The 17,596-nt window shown below is 28.5% G+C and overlaps 1 protein-coding gene across 3 annotated transcripts in view; it reads right to left on the bottom strand.

Moving 5' to 3' along the window:
• LOC111625642 (solute carrier family 15 member 1-like) overlaps window positions 1–17,596 on the bottom strand; it is a 93,882-nt gene that overhangs the window by 75,068 nt on the left and 1,218 nt on the right. For 2 of the 3 annotated variants that reach the window (XM_023368855.1, XM_023368854.1), the window contains exon 2: window positions 12,550–12,581. In XM_023368855.1, coding sequence (XP_023224623.1) covers window positions 12,550–12,581 — 32 coding nt within the window. Of the gene's footprint in view, window positions 1–4,131; window positions 4,280–12,549; window positions 12,582–17,596 lie in introns of those variants that run through there. The other variant, XM_023368856.1, reaches the window with a different exon arrangement.

Raw genomic sequence — 17,596 nt, 5'->3', positions numbered from 1 at the left:
TGAAAGTGGCAATAGCACCAGAGGACGTTTTTAACCATATTTGCATTTTATTGCGGAGGCAGCAGCCTCTAAAGAAAGGTCGCCTCCGTGATTGTAATTTTTGTGGACTGTCAACTGGAGCGAACGACGGATGAACAAACGGAAACAAAGTATTGTTAAACGTTGTAATTTTATATTTTTATATTTTATTAAATGTAATACCGTCGGCCATGTTAATATTTATTATTTTCTTCAAAATGAATTTTTGTGAAAGTGGCAATAGCACCAGAGGACGTTTTTAACCATATTTGCATTTTATTGCGGAGGCAGCAGCCTCTAAAGAAAGGTCGCCTCCGTGATTGTAATTTTTGTGGACTGTCAACTGGAGCGAACGACGGATGAACAAACGGAAACAAAGTATTGTTAAACGTTGTAATTTTATATTTTTATATTTTATTAAATGTAATACCGTCGGCCATGTTAATATTTATTATTTTCTTCAAAATGAATTTTTGTGAAAGTGGCAATAGCACCAGAGGACGTTTTTAACCATATTTGCATTTTATTGCGGAGGCAGCAGCCTCTAAAGAAAGGTCGCCTCCGTGATTGTAATTTTTGTGGACTGTCAACTGGAGCGAACGACGGATGAACAAACGGAAACAAAGTATTGTTAAACGTTGTAATTTTATATTTTTATATTTTATTAAATGTAATACCATCGGCCATGTTAATATTTATTATTTTCTTCAAAATGAATTTTTGTGAAAGTGGCAATAGCACCAGAGGACGTTTTTAACCATATTTGCATTTTATTGCGGAGGCAGCAGCCTCTAAAGAAAGGTCGCCTCCGTGATTGTAATTTTTGTGGACTGTCAACTGGAGCGAACGACGGATGAACAAACGGAAACAAAGTATTGTTAAACGTTGTAATTTTATATTTTTATATTTTATTAAATGTAATACCGTCGGCCATGTTAATATTTATTATTTTCTTCAAAATGAATTTTTGTGAAAGTGGCAATAGCACCAGAGGACGTTTTTAACCATATTTGCATTTTATTGCGGAGGCAGCAGCCTCTAAAGAAAGGTCGCCTCCGTGATTGTAATTTTTGTGGACTGTCAACTGGAGCGAACGACGGATGAACAAACGGAAACAAAGTATTGTTAAACGTTGTAATTTTATATTTTTATATTTTATTAAATGTAATACCGTCGGCCATGTTAATATTTATTATTTTCTTCAAAATGAATTTTTGTGAAAGTGGCAATAGCACCAGAGGACGTTTTTAACCATATTTGCATTTTATTGCGGAGGCAGCAGCCTCTAAAGAAAGGTCGCCTCCGTGATTGTAATTTTTGTGGACTGTCAACTGGAGCGAACGACGGATGAACAAACGGAAACAAAGTATTGTTAAACGTTGTAATTTTATATTTTTATATTTTATTAAATGTAATACCGTCGGCCATGTTAATATTTATTATTTTCTTCAAAATGAATTTTTGTGAAAGTGGCAATAGCACCAGAGGACGTTTTTAACCATATTTGCATTTTATTGCGGAGGCAGCAGCCTCTAAAGAAAGGTCGCCTCCGTGATTGTAATTTTTGTGGACTGTCAACTGGAGCGAACGACGGATGAACAAACGGAAACAAAGTATTGTTAAACGTTGCAATTTTATATTTATATATTTAATTAAACAAATCTACTGTTTATTATTATTGTTTATATTAAGGTATATTATGATGTATTAAATATTTTTGTATACTTTATTGTTATTACTTATTTATGTTATTTCAATTGTATGCCATTGAACCATATTTGGAACACGAATTTAAATTTTAAAAACTATTCAATATTCGTTCCTGATGATGGCTGTATAGATAACTGTAAACATTAGAAAATTAAAAAAAAAACTATTTGTTGCAACAGGCTGTAAGATAACGTCATTTTATTCTATTAAACAAAATGCAAAACGGGACAAAAACAGAGAGAGTCTTACTAAAGCTCAGTGGGTCGTAGTTAATTCGCCATGACTATAGATCTAAGAGGAATTAAAGGTAATGTAGATTTATATTGTTACAAAATTACACATAAAATTAACTTTTCATGTTAAACTTATAAAAACAATTACGTAAAGTAATGAAGAATGCAAAATCATCAAGTGCAATACCCTAAACACTGGGAGTTCGGTTATGGGGTCGCGCCTCGCTCAGACGGGCTGGCCATGTGGAGATTTCTCCACAGTTTCCCTTAAAAAGACCTCCCGGAAGCCATCCCCCTAGGCAGATCGCCCAAGTGTTGCGTTACCGTAACTTAACAAACAAACAAACATCAAGTGCAAACAAAAAACTATGTAATTATTATATATTCATATACAGTAACATAATTCTCTATATTGTATATTAAATCACATTAAAGTAATATTAAATAATTTTTATACCCAAATTTTAATAAAGTTATTCAAAATTTCATGCTATATATTTCTGTTTGCTTTTCATATACTGTAGTAGCGTTGTTTTTAATATGATTTGTTGTTATTATTATCCGGATTGAAGACATTTCGTTATATATTTATCAAGTAATAAAACTATTTCTTCACCTTTACTTTTGTTTCAGCTTTACATTGCAAAATTTTTAGATAAACATTCAATATATTTGATTTCATTTCTATTAATTAATACTTGTAATTCTATGGTCGCACGACCGTCGCAGTTAAAGCATCGCCTTGAGCTCTGAAGGCGATGTTTTCACGATTGGTTCGTCCCGGAATCCCTCGTTCTTCATATCTAACTATTCCCATTGTAGGCTTGACAAAACCTACGATGGATATAGAAAAAACTCTTCTTAGTGCTCTCAGGACGGAAAGAGTTAAAGGAAAACAATACTGTTCAGCATTTCATTACATTTAAAAAGCTAATGATATAATTTTTTGTTATAATATCTATTAATATAGATAATAATAGACCATGTCATCATTGTTTTTTTACGAATAAATGATCCGTTGTTTTTGTTATTCTGAATTTTAAAAATATTATATGATTTATGAAATATCATATTTTTAAAATTTACAGTAATAGATAAAAACATGATAGATATTTATCGAATGAAAAGATTCCGATAAATATCCAGCACGTGTGTTATCTACCTGTATCTGGTTTTTAATATTTGAAATTTATAATTAGATAAACGTCAATGTAATGTAAAGTATTTAAATTCTATTATTTTATAATATTATGTCAGTCTAATCAGTTTTAATATGTAATTATGAATATAAATCACTCGTAACAATCATAATTAGAAATACTTGTATACTTTTTATACTAAATAATTATTTATAACTTATTCATTGATTATGCAAATGTAATAAAATTATGCCTCTTTATATCAGATTTTATTAAATATGCAATATTTTAGGCCTGTGTTACTTTATAATAAAAATTGAACAGGCTATTTAACACCAGAAAACATAAAGCAAACACAGATCAATGGAGCAAATAATTGATGATGATTTTCTTACTTATACAGTAAGTAAATCTATTCTTTGTTAAAATTGCTTTAGCCTATACATCACTGTATATATATATATATATATATAAGTTAAAAATATTAAAATTTTCTTGTTAGATACTTAAAATAAATAAATAAAATATACAAGTATTTGCTTAAAATAAAAACTGAATTTATATGAGCCTATAAATTATTTATTAATAAAATTAAAAGTAATTTTTTAAACGATCAAAAAGAAGCATCAAATATTAATCTAAAGTAAAATAATTTTATACATTAATCAAAACAAGATAAATAGTAGCAGAAATATTTAATTTATCTTTAACTTTTTGACAAAATTAATCATAAAGAATATAGATTCGTGTGCTAAATTTTGCTAATGATAATTTATTATTTAAATTTATTTTAATTAATACAATTAAAACATTGAAGAAAACTATTGCATAAAGAAAACAGTACTAACAGCGTTTATAAAGATTTAAATTTAATTACAGATAATCCATTTAAAGAAAAAATTCAAATAAAACAGAGTTTGCAACTACTGTATATCTTTCAGTTCTTTTTTTTTAATATATATTTAAGCTCAAAAATTATTTTTTTATTGTTAAAAATACACGATTTATTTTGACAGATATAATAAATTTACCTTTTTTTGGCTCATGTTTTCTCTTGTGTTATCCATAAGACACTATTGATAAATACTAGCTGAACGTTCCTATCTTATATTTGTGATAATATTCACTTATTCACTGTATCGCTTAGCATACTTGACACAAAAAAAACAAATGAATTGCAATTTGAAACTGATTATATTAAGTATATGCTTTTATCGCATTTAGTTATCTCTTGGTACCAGTTATAATTTAAATTCAAATGTTAAATTTTTATCTTTATTATATTCTTCTATAATATATATTTTTAAAGCATCAATTTAAAATTTTTTTATTATAAACTAACAGTATAGAAATTTATAAATATGAATCATTAAGTTTTTTTATTAGATAGTATACGTTCTTTACTCGTTATATCATAAATGTGTTGAATATAAATAAATATTAACACTTATAAATAACCTATACAGTATTTTAGTTTCTGACACAATAAATATATATAGGCCTAATATGTGTATATTTTGTTTTATTTTATATGCGTAGACCTATATTTGATTCGAATTATTCTGATAATAATAACTATTTATCTGAACTGAAACAATAATTTCGTAAGAATTTGAAAATATTTATCTTTTTTTTAGTAGAACTAAAATAAAATTTAATAGGGCCAAGTTATATTTCAAAATGTAAGTCCTATATTGTTATGAATACATCTTTGAAATTCGGTTTCTTTTTAACAGTAATTAGAGAATTAGAATAATTTATAAATAAAGATCAAATGCAGAAAATTATATCCAATCTATTGTTTATACCAAATTACTGTATAATCGATATAAGTTTTAACAATTATTAGTTTCAAGATACCCCGGTAATCAAAAAGTATCGGAAATGGTACAATAAAACGCAAGATTTTAAATTATTCATCAAAATTGATTTCGTCTCCTTCAAAGTAATCTCCCTCTCACTACAATACAATACATTTTTTCCAATCCTCAAAACATGCTTTGAAGTCGTTTTCGTGAAACACCCTTCAGGACACGAAGAGAATATTTGTTTTATGGCATCAATCGACTCAAAGGCTGGCCAATAACTGAGAATTTTAGTCGAGGAAACAGGAAAAACTCATCAGATAAATACGGAGCATGCGAAACCGTATTTTTTGAATTTTTGGCCAAAAATTCACCAACAACAAGAGCATTGTGAGCATTTGCATTATTGTGGTGCAAAATCCACGAGTTTTCTCGCCACAAATAAGGTCATTTTCTTCGAATGTCTCTATGCAAACGACGAAAAACGCTCAAATATTATTCTTTGTTGACAGTTTACCAGTGGGAAGGAATTCGTAATGAATAACACCAGATTTTATTTTGGAACCACAAAAAAAAATTTGGGGTTTCACAATAAAATCTGTTGAATCTAGGGATATACGAGTTATAATCTTAAAAAAGATCCAATATGTAAATAAAAATACAATCGTTAAATCTATATATACAGTAGGCCTATATAAAAACCAAAATGCTCTTTCATCATTGCACACAAATATAAATTTAAAAATAAATTTGATTTACAATTTTAAAATTTCAAAACAACTTTTAAACGGTTTTTAAAAACATTGTTTTAATTTCCAATTGATTTATTTTGATTTAATGATAGTTTTATTTTCGGTTTCGGTTTTAATGTAAACTGGCTATAATACCTGATATGCTTTAATTCGTTGATATCTGAGGTTCCAACATTTTTAATTAAAGTGAAAAGACTTCCATGATAAAAATAAGCTGGGAACCTTTGGTCTAGATATTATCATATTGTTCAAAAGCGATTAGGAAATAGAGATTTTTGTGCTTTAAAGACTACATGAACTTTCCTACTTTTATTTAAATATTGAAACTTGTCATTACTAATCAATTCAAAATACTGTCATGTAAGAATATTTAATATCGTATTTAACAATGATATATTTAATATCGTATTTAACCAACGAAAATACGATATTAAATACATTTAAACAATGTATTTAATATCGTATTTTCTCTATTAAATCCCTGGGAGTTTATTTTTAAAATGTACGTATCCTCCGAGGCCGTAATTTATTAACATCTTGATTATATCTTTTGATACAAACTCGCTATCTCTTTTGGAAAGAGATTTTGAATCAGAGTTTTCCTAATTACTTTGGCTTGTAAGCTTTCGATTTATGAACTCGATCGTGACTTTTCCCACGCCCAATACTGTATTTGTAATCTTATTAAAAAAAAAAAAAAAAAAAAAGTTTCCGTGAACCTTGGACTAGAAAGTGCTGTCCTACTCGAGACAATTTGAAGAGGTAAATTTTAGTTAAAAACTCCTTACTTACCACTGTAAACTACATTATCCTATACAATGTAGAACTTCAACATGTTTCATATGTTTTCAACCTGAGTTTATTTTTAACAGCACCTTTATTTCCAGGTTTATTTGAATCAAAGAAATACAGTTTATTCTTTTTTCCCCCCTTCGTTTTAAGAAATATTGCTACATTATTGAGTTTTTGGCAGGCCAGATCTCGAAAACAAAGCGGAATTTTCAAATATTTATAGAGGATTTAAAGCTTACTTTTTACTCTAGAATCTATCCCTAAAATATTGGCAAAAAAGTTTCTTTACACCCTCTTCTATATAACTTGTGTGTGTCTAAAGTAAAATCAATCTACTTTTATTTTATTTAAATAGTTTTAATTAAAAATAAAAGTTCAAATTTCAAGTAGGATCAATTTTCATCAATAACACAATTGTTTTGAATAGTTTAAAATTAACATTATGAGTCTAAGAATGCATTGTTTTAGCAATTCGAATACAACACATTCACCCGAAACTAAACACTTATTATGTGGAATATCTCCAAATACATTAAAGTGAAAAAATTAGCATGTAACACGAACGGAATAATTCTTTATTTCATGTCGAAGCAGTCGACCACAGTATGTTTTTTACATTACATATTATCCAAATTTGACTGTATAATCGTATGAAATTGAACAAAATAAGTGCTCATTCCCGAGAAATCATCCAGGGCTTGTCACTGATTTCATGTTCTAAGACAATGGAATTTCATTTTGCACAATAATCTTGAGAAATCAATTCAAGATTGTTAATTTTTTAATCTTGTTTGAATTAGAAATATGCTCGTCTTTTGTTTAGTAGAGCCAACTCCTATTTTTATATCAGTTTAGCATCATTTTTATATTTACTTATTACAAAAATAATGACGTCAAACCGATATAAATGTAGCCTATATAGAAAACAATTATAAATATCTTCACTTAATATTCACGCGATAAAAAACGATAACGATCATACGCCTGCAATAAGTAAATGTTCAGATAGTAGTTAGTTTCACTTTTCCGGAGTAATTTACATTTATATCAATTCATAACAGAATTACATAAAACTTTATATTTAAAAAAAAAACCACAATTTTCTTATAAGTTAGGTTAAAAATTTATAACTTTTTTCAGTAAAATAGTTAAATAAATAGCTATTTAAATTTTTCCTGAATTAACTATTTAAACTAGAGGCCAAATCCGATGTTAATTAATTATAAATGCTGCAACTCGTTGAGTAAAATTTAAAAAATCCAGCAACGACAGTTGCGTAACTTTCCCGGCTATTATAAGTTTTTATTTAAAAAAAAGAAACTTATATTAATTAATAAGCAAAAAAATTGTATGTAAGATTTTGTTATAAAAAACTTTTATATTTTTAATTACTATAAAATGGCAAAAAGCTTAATTTTGAGAGTAGGGATGAGTTTTATATAAAAGTATAAATGTTAATAATGAGTAAAATTGTCATTAAGTCAGATCCTACTGGAGATACACACGATCCCCTTTATCTCCCATCTTTAACCACCAAAATTTAATAGTACCAATACTCCTCATATATAAGACACCATGCCAAATTTTGTTACTTAATCTTTACTCCATCCTGAGATATTAAGCAAAATAGATGACAACACACATACATACATATCCATGAAATAAGTGACATTAAATTTTTGGATTCTCTTATTAACATGAGTTATGTTACCAAGTTATATCATAGCAACAATCTTTTCTAATATTTTTACATTATTTACACCATTATATTACAGTATTGTTATTGATAATGTAATCACATAATGCAATCTTGCATTCTAACGTTCATGAAAAATTCTATAATGCAGAACAACATTAGATATATTGATACATTTAAAAATAAATAAAATTAATGTCATCAAATCTCGGATTTTAAGGCACAACACCTCTTCTGATAATTTAGGAGAGAGAACAGAAACATTTCATTTATATTTATTTCATGTTTATGTAATAAATAAGCTGCATTTGTTTGCACTTTTTCATCTTTCTTCCATTTTATAATGATTCAGCACCATTTCCTCCTTTTTCCTGGAATTTTTCTTATCTTAATTCATAACAACTATTTATTTTTACGGAAAAATAGTATGATTGTATTAATTAAATATAATGTAATAATTTAGCGCTTTAATATTTGTGATTTACAATAACAATACCAGTTATTGCAAACCTACTAGATTGCATTTCTAACATTTTTTTCCACTGTTTTGTAATGCCGAAAATGCCAAGATCTAAACTGTACCAGTCATCAAATTCCTTTAAAGATGAAGTATATTGAAACTGATGTAATGTATGTGATTGTTTTGTTAGTTGATGATAAGCATTTATTATCTGGAATGAAAAAACACATGGAGAAAGTAAAATGTAAATGTTGCAAGGAGGTACACAGGTCATCTAAACGACAATATTTTATAGGAAATTTGCTAAATAATGCTGCAAATCAACCAAGAAATGAATTCTATCAAGATCTTACAACAGTTTTTCTGCAATCAGGAGGGCTGCTGTATAAAATAAACCACTCATCATTGAAGAAATAATTTTTAGTTCACAAAAACTTCCTTCAACCTAATAAAGAAAGCCTTACATTTACCAATATTGAACATATGCTTGTGATGCACTACAACAATCTTATATTCAATTGGAAAAAAATAATCTCTGTGTACCTTAATAAATTATTTTGGAATTTTCTGCAATCAGTACTGTTTAATTTTTTATTAACTATAACATATTTTGTTTAAAAATTACACATATTTGCCTATTTTACAATTTATTTTGTCCCTATTCCATTTCTTTTTTCAGATTTATTTTCACCTTTTTTCTTCCCTGTTTTACTTTTCTTCCATCTTAAAATCAGAGTCATTAATATCATAAAAGCTCAGCCACATATTATAATATATAAATATAAACATGTTTTTCTGAGCAACTATAATTATTATTTTTTATCTGTATATTTAAATAAATACAGTAATTTACTAGACAAAATGTTTAAGAAATTCCTGAATTGTATAACAGCACAAATCAGGAATTTTATAATTTATCACAATATTTATATCTTTCTTGTGAAATACGAGTTTTAGCATTAGTTGTGTAAGAAATGTAAAATTTTTATTTATATCTTCCTTGTGATATTCATATTATCAGTCATCAGATAACCAAATAACATCAGATTAAGTTGATTAGTTATATTTAAAATATTATTTGCCATATACTGTTGAGCTTCCATTTTTCTGTCTAAATCCAGTAGAACTGTTTATAATTTATTGACCTTCTGATCCAATAAACCAAGCTTGGTTTTAAAATCTTTAATGTCCAGATGAATCAAACTTATTTCTGTTTTAACCTACAAAATTTGTTCAGTTGTAGAACTATATGAGGCTTGAATTAGTTTTATCATCTGTCATAAACTGGCAGCCGTCAAGATGTCATCCCACTCTGTTAACTCAGGCAATCCACTAGTGTAGATTCAAGCTTATTTTCCTTCTCTTCTTCATACACATTTTCATGCCTCTCCATATCCATAGAAGTTGCAGATTGCTTACAGAGTATAGTTTCCACATTGGCCAATTTAGACACCTTAAAAGCATTACTACTTCTGGTCAATGGAGGCCACCCCTCTCATTGACAGAGAATGTGGATAAAGGTCCTGGATTTTGTTCAGTTCCAGCCTTTATAAGTAAAATCCATATTATTATTCATAAATATGCTTGAGATTGCCATAAAAACATCACTGAGTAATCCTTCTTTCTCAAGAAATGCTTACTTAAATTCATGCCAACACAATCAAAAGCACATCAAAAATGTTAAATTAGATTAAACTGCTAAGTAATAAGTACAATTATTAACTTATTATTTTTCAATACATAGTAAAATCTCATTAAGTGGCCACTTTCAAAGTATACAATTTCTGGTCACATAAGTGAAATGCTCACTTAATGTGGTTATGAAAAAATTTGACATATAGAAATGTAATTAAAAGTACTGAACTGTTAAATGTTTAATACAGATCTCAGAAAACTGTTCCAAAACTATTGCCACAGAGCTGAATTCTGTTTAAAGTACTTTGAACAATAGATTGGATTTAGTAATGTAGAATTTCCTGTTAGCCATAATAAATGGGGATAAATGTTTGAAGGACCACCAAAAAGATGGAGTTTGATTTATGTTTTTGCAGTTTTACAGAAGAATTTCAATTATGGCCATGTAAGCATGGTTTCATCATATATGATACATTAATATTATTCTAATTTATATAGTTAATTAAGTCTTTTTTACATTAATACTAAATTAATATATACTGTATATGCTAGATGCTAGAATGATTAAGAATAGTTTTAAAAATTTTTAAAAGTAATTTAATAAAAAATTGTTTAACATTAATATACAAAGTGTGCAATGTCCTAACGTTGTAAATGCCATTTTTCTCTAAATACGTTTTATTGAAGAACTGAATTCTAAATGCAATGCTTTCTGCTACAAAAAAATATTGCGACGATATTGGCACTGTAAGTGGCTGTATTTTGAAGAAAAATTTATGTGAAGATATAATGTTTAAAGTGCCAGAGTTCAAATCAGATGACTTTTGGCGCTTAAAACATTATGGCTTATATTTACATCATTTTGATATTCCAGAGAATTTGTAACCTAGTGAGTTTTTTACCATTTTATTGTAAAATTGAAATGAATTCATTCATTAAAAAAAGTGCTTTTTACCTCTCCTAAAAAGTTTCTTTTTTGGCATTTACAACATTATGGCATTGTATGCTTCATACATATATGATGTATAATTGTATTTTTTGAAATCTATTATTTTTATATATATAATTATAACTTTTCAAAAATTTTTCAATTATAAGCCACAATATTATTTCAAGAAAAATGATTGGTTTACAAATAAATAATTTTTTCAATACTCGTTTACAAAATAATGACCTACAGCAATAGCAATAATGAACAAATTAATTACAGCTCCAATTGTAGCTTTCTTTAGTCACTGTTTTTTAAACTCACATAATTACCAAAAACTATCAACTACCTTTTATAACTGATCTGCTCAAATGGATATTAAAATTTTTATGCTATAACTTGTATGCAATTCATCTTTGGCATACAATTTCTGAATATAATAAGGAATATTTGTTGTGACATCATCACAATGCCAGGCTGCAATTTTTAATTATGTTTTTAATAATCTTTTAATTTAAAATATATGCTTACCACCTCAAATTAGTAGTGTCTTGCCCCTGTACACCATACTTTTCCATTAGCAATACAGTTATGCAGGTCATTTATCTAACACCTTTCAGAGGAAAATTTTTGAACTGAAATAACATGACTTTTGGTTTGCTTGTTTGTTTAGTTATGGCAACACATTTGGGCGATCTGCTTAGAGGGATGCCTTCTGGGAAGTCTTTTTTAAGGGTAACTGGCCCCTATTTAGGCATTACTGGCATGGAAAATGCCATGTGGCCAGACCGTCCTGATGAGGTGCAAACCCACAACCAACCACCAGTGTTCTGTAAATGGATTAGTTTGGCCACTGGTGGGCCTTCCAGTTTGCACTAGAAGTTTGTATATAGTTAATTGGGGCCTCCCTGCCTTTAATCTTTCCATATCAGCTTTTATCTATCTAACACTGTTTTCAAGATTAAGAAAAGACAGACTGACAGACAACAGTGGAAATTTATAGATAAACAATTTTTTCAAATTGCTGCTCAATTATTAAACAGTGTAAAAGTGAGATATTTTTCAAGACAGTTTTTTAAAAAGTCACAACTGTCCTGCTGAATTCCGGAGTATAGTCACTTTAATTATATACAATAACTACATTGCTTATTCAATTAAAACTTCAATAAATTTTCTACAAAATAAAATTATTATATACAGAACTTCATTGTTTACACAGATCTATGCAAAACAACAACATAAAACTGTTTTTGTTTTATATTTCAAGAAGACATTATAGCATTTCCAGTGATAAGTTTAAAGAAAACTGTACAAAATATTATGATAGAAGTATAGAAAGATTTTAATAAAAAAGTCTTGTTAAATAATTAAAATAACTTACTTCTGTTTTTCCAACTAGAAGTAACTTTGTATCTGTTAATGAAAAAAAAAAACAACATGATTATATATTCATTATTATATACAGAAATAAATATTTTATATTTTATCTAAAATATAAAATTCAACATGTAACAAATTATGTTTAAATTTTATATTTGAATAGATTATGACATAATATTGTTCATAAAAAGCAAAAATATAATTTGAAATAAAACTTTTTTCAACTTTAACCAAGTTTTAATTAATTTATAATGATACTATTTCAAACTATCAAAAATTCTGAAGACTACTTTATTCAGTGAAAGAGTTTTTGGAAAATAAATCTCCACTTATAAATTTGTTTTTCTTTCATAAATGATATATCTCATTTACATTATGGACTTTTATATCTCAAATGTCTGTCTGTCTTTTTTTTTTTTTTTTTCAATTTACAGTAATATATGGACTGTTTATTTTGAAAGTGGTGTAAGTCCATTTTTTCTTCTTTCGAGATATTTAAACATTTGCATTTTAGTTGATTCAAAAATATAAACAAAGTGTACTAAGTTTGACAATGTTTCTATGACTTTAGAAATATGTAAGTTGATTGCATAAAGACTTCTATGTGAATTTATCCAAACTAATATATTCTTTCTGGGCCATAAATGGACTTACACCACTTTCATAATTACTAAACTGTAAAATTCATTAAATTTCTATTATGTAAAACTCAATGTCACTTGAAACACATTGCGTTTTATTCTGATTTTGTTCATATATAATAACAAGAAATAAAATAGTATTGTTTATTCTGAACATTAAAAATATTTACTTATTGTTAAACTATTTTATGATAAATTTATCATTATTATGAGCTTACCATTAGACACTGCTTTTCATTTAGATTCATTACATGGATTTTTTTCTAGTCCATCAAATTGTACATTTGTTGGTAATATTTACAGTTTTACTCTTCTGTTGTAAGGGGCTGTCTTTAAATGATGTCCACACTGAAAGGGAGGGAGGGGTTAAGACAAGTTGGACAAGGAGGGTTGAGTATTAGTGGACATCCATTTATTTCATTAAATTTTATACAATATGCATTTTATTATATTTATTTCAAAGTTTCTTGTATGTTTCATTTCTACTTATGGTATCTATCATTCATAAAGTGATGAAGGTTTTAACAGGGATAGAGTTATGTTGGACATCCATAGAGGGAAAGGGGTTACAAAAACTTGGACAAACTGGGACAAGAGGGAAAAGTAAACATTTCAAGAAAAATGCACATGTAATTTATGGATAGCCCAAGTGCTTAGACTGTAGAAAATGGACTTACACCACTTTCAAAATCAATGGTTATGCAATGTCATTTATCGATAAATTTTCAATTGATCAAAGCTTATGGTTATTTTAAAATGTTAAGTGTAAATTGTTTATAAATAAAAAGTTCACACTAAATTGTATGTATATTATGTGTTTTCTCAATTTTTTCCAAAAATGGACTTACACCACTTTCAAAATAAACGGTCCATATATTGGTTTTCAAATAGTAGTGTGTGTACATGCATGCATGCATGCAGCAATCCTTTTTTCTCTCTTTTTCTTTAGTCAAACTGTTCAAGTTATATCATAAAATTGTTGTTCACCAAAAAGAAAGTAACAAATTCACTTTGTATATGAACTTTAAAATTATAAACAATTTTTCTAGTAATCTGATTCAGAATATTTCTCCCTTGCTTTTCTCAAATTGATATATTGTTTTATACAATGATGTAAAATTATATCTTAATTATTGAACAGTGATGTAATCACCAACATCAGATATTATAGTATTAAACTTTATTTTTTAACAGTAACATCATTTTCATAAGTTCATAAGTATTTCATAAGTAACATCAGTTCATAATTCACAATATCAGGAATGAATTTTGACTTATGAGAGTTTTTACTATTTTTATTATATTAAATACATTTGTCAACAAATAACACTAAAGATATAAAAAAATATATTTTTAAAAAATAACAACAAAATCCATAACTATTTGCATAAAACACTGTTAACAAGATAGTATCAACAATATTTAAATTGATAATAAAGTATAAATCACTTTCAATGAATATTCTTGTTTTATATCACTCTTGCAAACTTCGGATTGCTAATATAATGGAATAAAATACTGAAATTGAATATTTTAATCAAATTTTTCCTTTTTAGATATTATTTTGAACTGGTTTCATTCCTTTAAAATGTAATAAACCTAGTTACAGAACAAAAATTTGCACTTTTATAATTTAAATTTTCAACATTTTGTAATATGGATGCGATATTATTATTTTCTTTTAAATACTTTTTCTTTTATTTATTATAATTTCAAAATTTCTAATCTATAATATAATCGAGACGGGTTGATGATAATGATAATAATAATAAGTGCAGAGCCCAAACAGTTACGAGTTGAAAGTTGAAATTTGGTACATAGATAGGGTACGTCACGAAAACACACACTAAGAAAGGATTTTTCAAAATTCCTCCCGGGGGGAGAAAGACAGGATTAAGGCTTAACACTTCCATTAACAATGGAAGTGTTAAGTAACAATGGCGGTGTTAGGTAACAATGGAAGTGTTAAGTAACAATGGAAGTTTTAAGTAACAATGGAAGTGTTACGTAACAATGGTATTGTTAAGAGAAAGCGACGTGCAAGATTTACAGGCGCAGATGCAGTTCTTTCGTTTTTGCGGGAAATCGAACGTATTTTTAGAACCATCTAAAAGTTCTCTAATTAGTCTGGAAACAAGGGGACTCGATTCTTTCTTCTGTGAAAACGGGTAAGGTTGACTGTAACGTAATAATCTTTATCTTAGTTATCGTTACTTTTGCCCGAGCAACGCCGGGCCCACCTGCTAGTTTTAAATAAAATAATATTTTAATGATGGAGTTTTGTTAATGTGAAAAATAACTGACAAAATCTTTTTCTTTTCAAAAACTTTTAAAACATTTTTAAAAAGTGAATTCAAAGAAATATAATTATAATTGTTTTCTATAATGTACTGTTTAATAATATTATGAATATAATTGAAATATAGATGTTTTATAAAAAAAAAAAAGATATCTAATGACAGGTGTTCCTCCCAATCTGCTGAGCTACAGAATCAGTATATTTCAACATGTAAGATGATAATTCAGAATTTATTTATACATAATCAAAAGCATTATTTTATGTATTATCAAATTTAAAATTCCAACTTTATTACGGTTTTCATTAACTTATAAAATATATATAAGACAATAATCCAACAATTTTTCATTGAATCTATAGATATCATAATTTACTATAATCATTTAAGGTATTTTTAATATATATATATAGAAATGTGTGTTTATTGAAACTTGAATCAGTATCAATACTGGTATATTATTATTCTATAGTAATTTTGCACAAATGATTTCATATAATTAACATTCAAATTTTAGTACATTTCTATTTGTATGATATTGTATTTCAGTATGATATTGTATGCTTTCAGTATGATATTGTATTAAAACTTGTTTTCAATATATACAGTGTACTCTGTATCAGCCAATCCTGCTTGGCTGACAGAGAAAGTTGCAAACCTCACATATCATAGTCAAATTCTTAAATTATCTGTACCTCCAAAAAAGGAGATTCCTTTGATCTCCTTTTTTGGAGGTACACTGTCATCCAGTTGAAACAGGTGGTTTAACATAGCATGAAAGATAATGGTAGTCCTTTATCTGGAGATTTATCTGAAATAGTTCTTTCTATCTTAGCAGCCAAGGTTAATTCCAAGTTTCTCTTGCATATTGAGATATATAGGGTGCATTTACTTTAAGCTCCAATCTCGCCCCTAGCACGCTCAGCTTGTATACTTTTTGTTAACTACCAATGAGTACGGTGTTTACTTTTCGCACCCATGACATCATTGCTAGCATTCCTAGCTCACTCGGCGTGCTCGGAGAATTTACAACAAGCTTGGAGTTTGTTCAAAGATGGCGGCGTCCATTACTGTGTATACTTTTAAGAGCGTGCTAGTATGACGTCAGGCTGAGCTAGGTGTCAGCTCGGCAAGCTTGGAAGCTAGCAAAAAGTAAATGCATCCATAGAAGGTACTGTACATTGATATATGTATTATCTAGAACACTAAGCTACACATTGATAAATTTATTAAAAACATGAACAACAATCCTAACAGGCTGACTCTGGGATTGAAAAGGATGACCCCTATGTGTTCAAGTTTTTACATAATGAGAAGGACCAAGCAAACACTGACAGAGTACTAGGGAGTCTATAAAATAAGACTTAGAAATGACAGATTTTGTAGGGATATTCTTTACATTGGTTCTATAAAGACATATCTTAAACAATACCTTCTTGAACACAGATCTGATTAAGAGATAGACCACTACCCTATCTATATATGCCAATGATAACAATGATAAACCTAAACTATAACAGGTGACTATTATGAGAAAAACACCAATACTGATCAACTCAGAGCCCTGGAAGCCCTGAAAAGCTTTAAAGCAGACTATCAATTTTAAACATGAAAAATAGATCCTCCATGCATGACAGGCCACATCTGACCCGTTGTTATAATCCACAGCATATAAACCATTTGTGAACACACCCCATTGGATGCATTTGAATTTTAGATTTAAACTTATCTATAAATCTTCTACTCTGACCACTCGGCCACTGGCCCACCAGTGGCCGAGTGGTCTCCGTTGCCGCTCATAGCGGTGGTGACTGGACCCTAAACACTGGGAAGTTCGGTCGTGGGTTCGTGCCGCGATCGGACAGGCTGGCTGCTTGGAGTTTTCCGGGTTTTCTCCTTGCCAATAACGACTAAATAGGAGGCCAGTTCCCCATAAAAGTCCTCCCGGAAGGCATTCTTTCCCCGCGCGCGCGTGACACATCATTCAAGGAAGAAGGCAATGGCAAACCACTTCCTCAACTCTTGCCAAGTAAACTACATGGACAAGAAACGACTTGTCCATGCAGTCACCAGGAGTCGACGACGACTTGATGGAACTTAACAACAAAAA

This window comes from Centruroides sculpturatus, unplaced genomic scaffold, assembly GCF_000671375.1.
Source record: "Centruroides sculpturatus isolate CEXI.00-Female unplaced genomic scaffold, Cexi_2.0 scaffold464, whole genome shotgun sequence".
NCBI classification, from domain to species: Eukaryota; Metazoa; Arthropoda; class Arachnida; order Scorpiones; family Buthidae; genus Centruroides; species Centruroides sculpturatus.
Note: the sequence above shows the minus strand (reverse complement) of the source record. Positions and strands in the feature narration are given on the sequence as shown.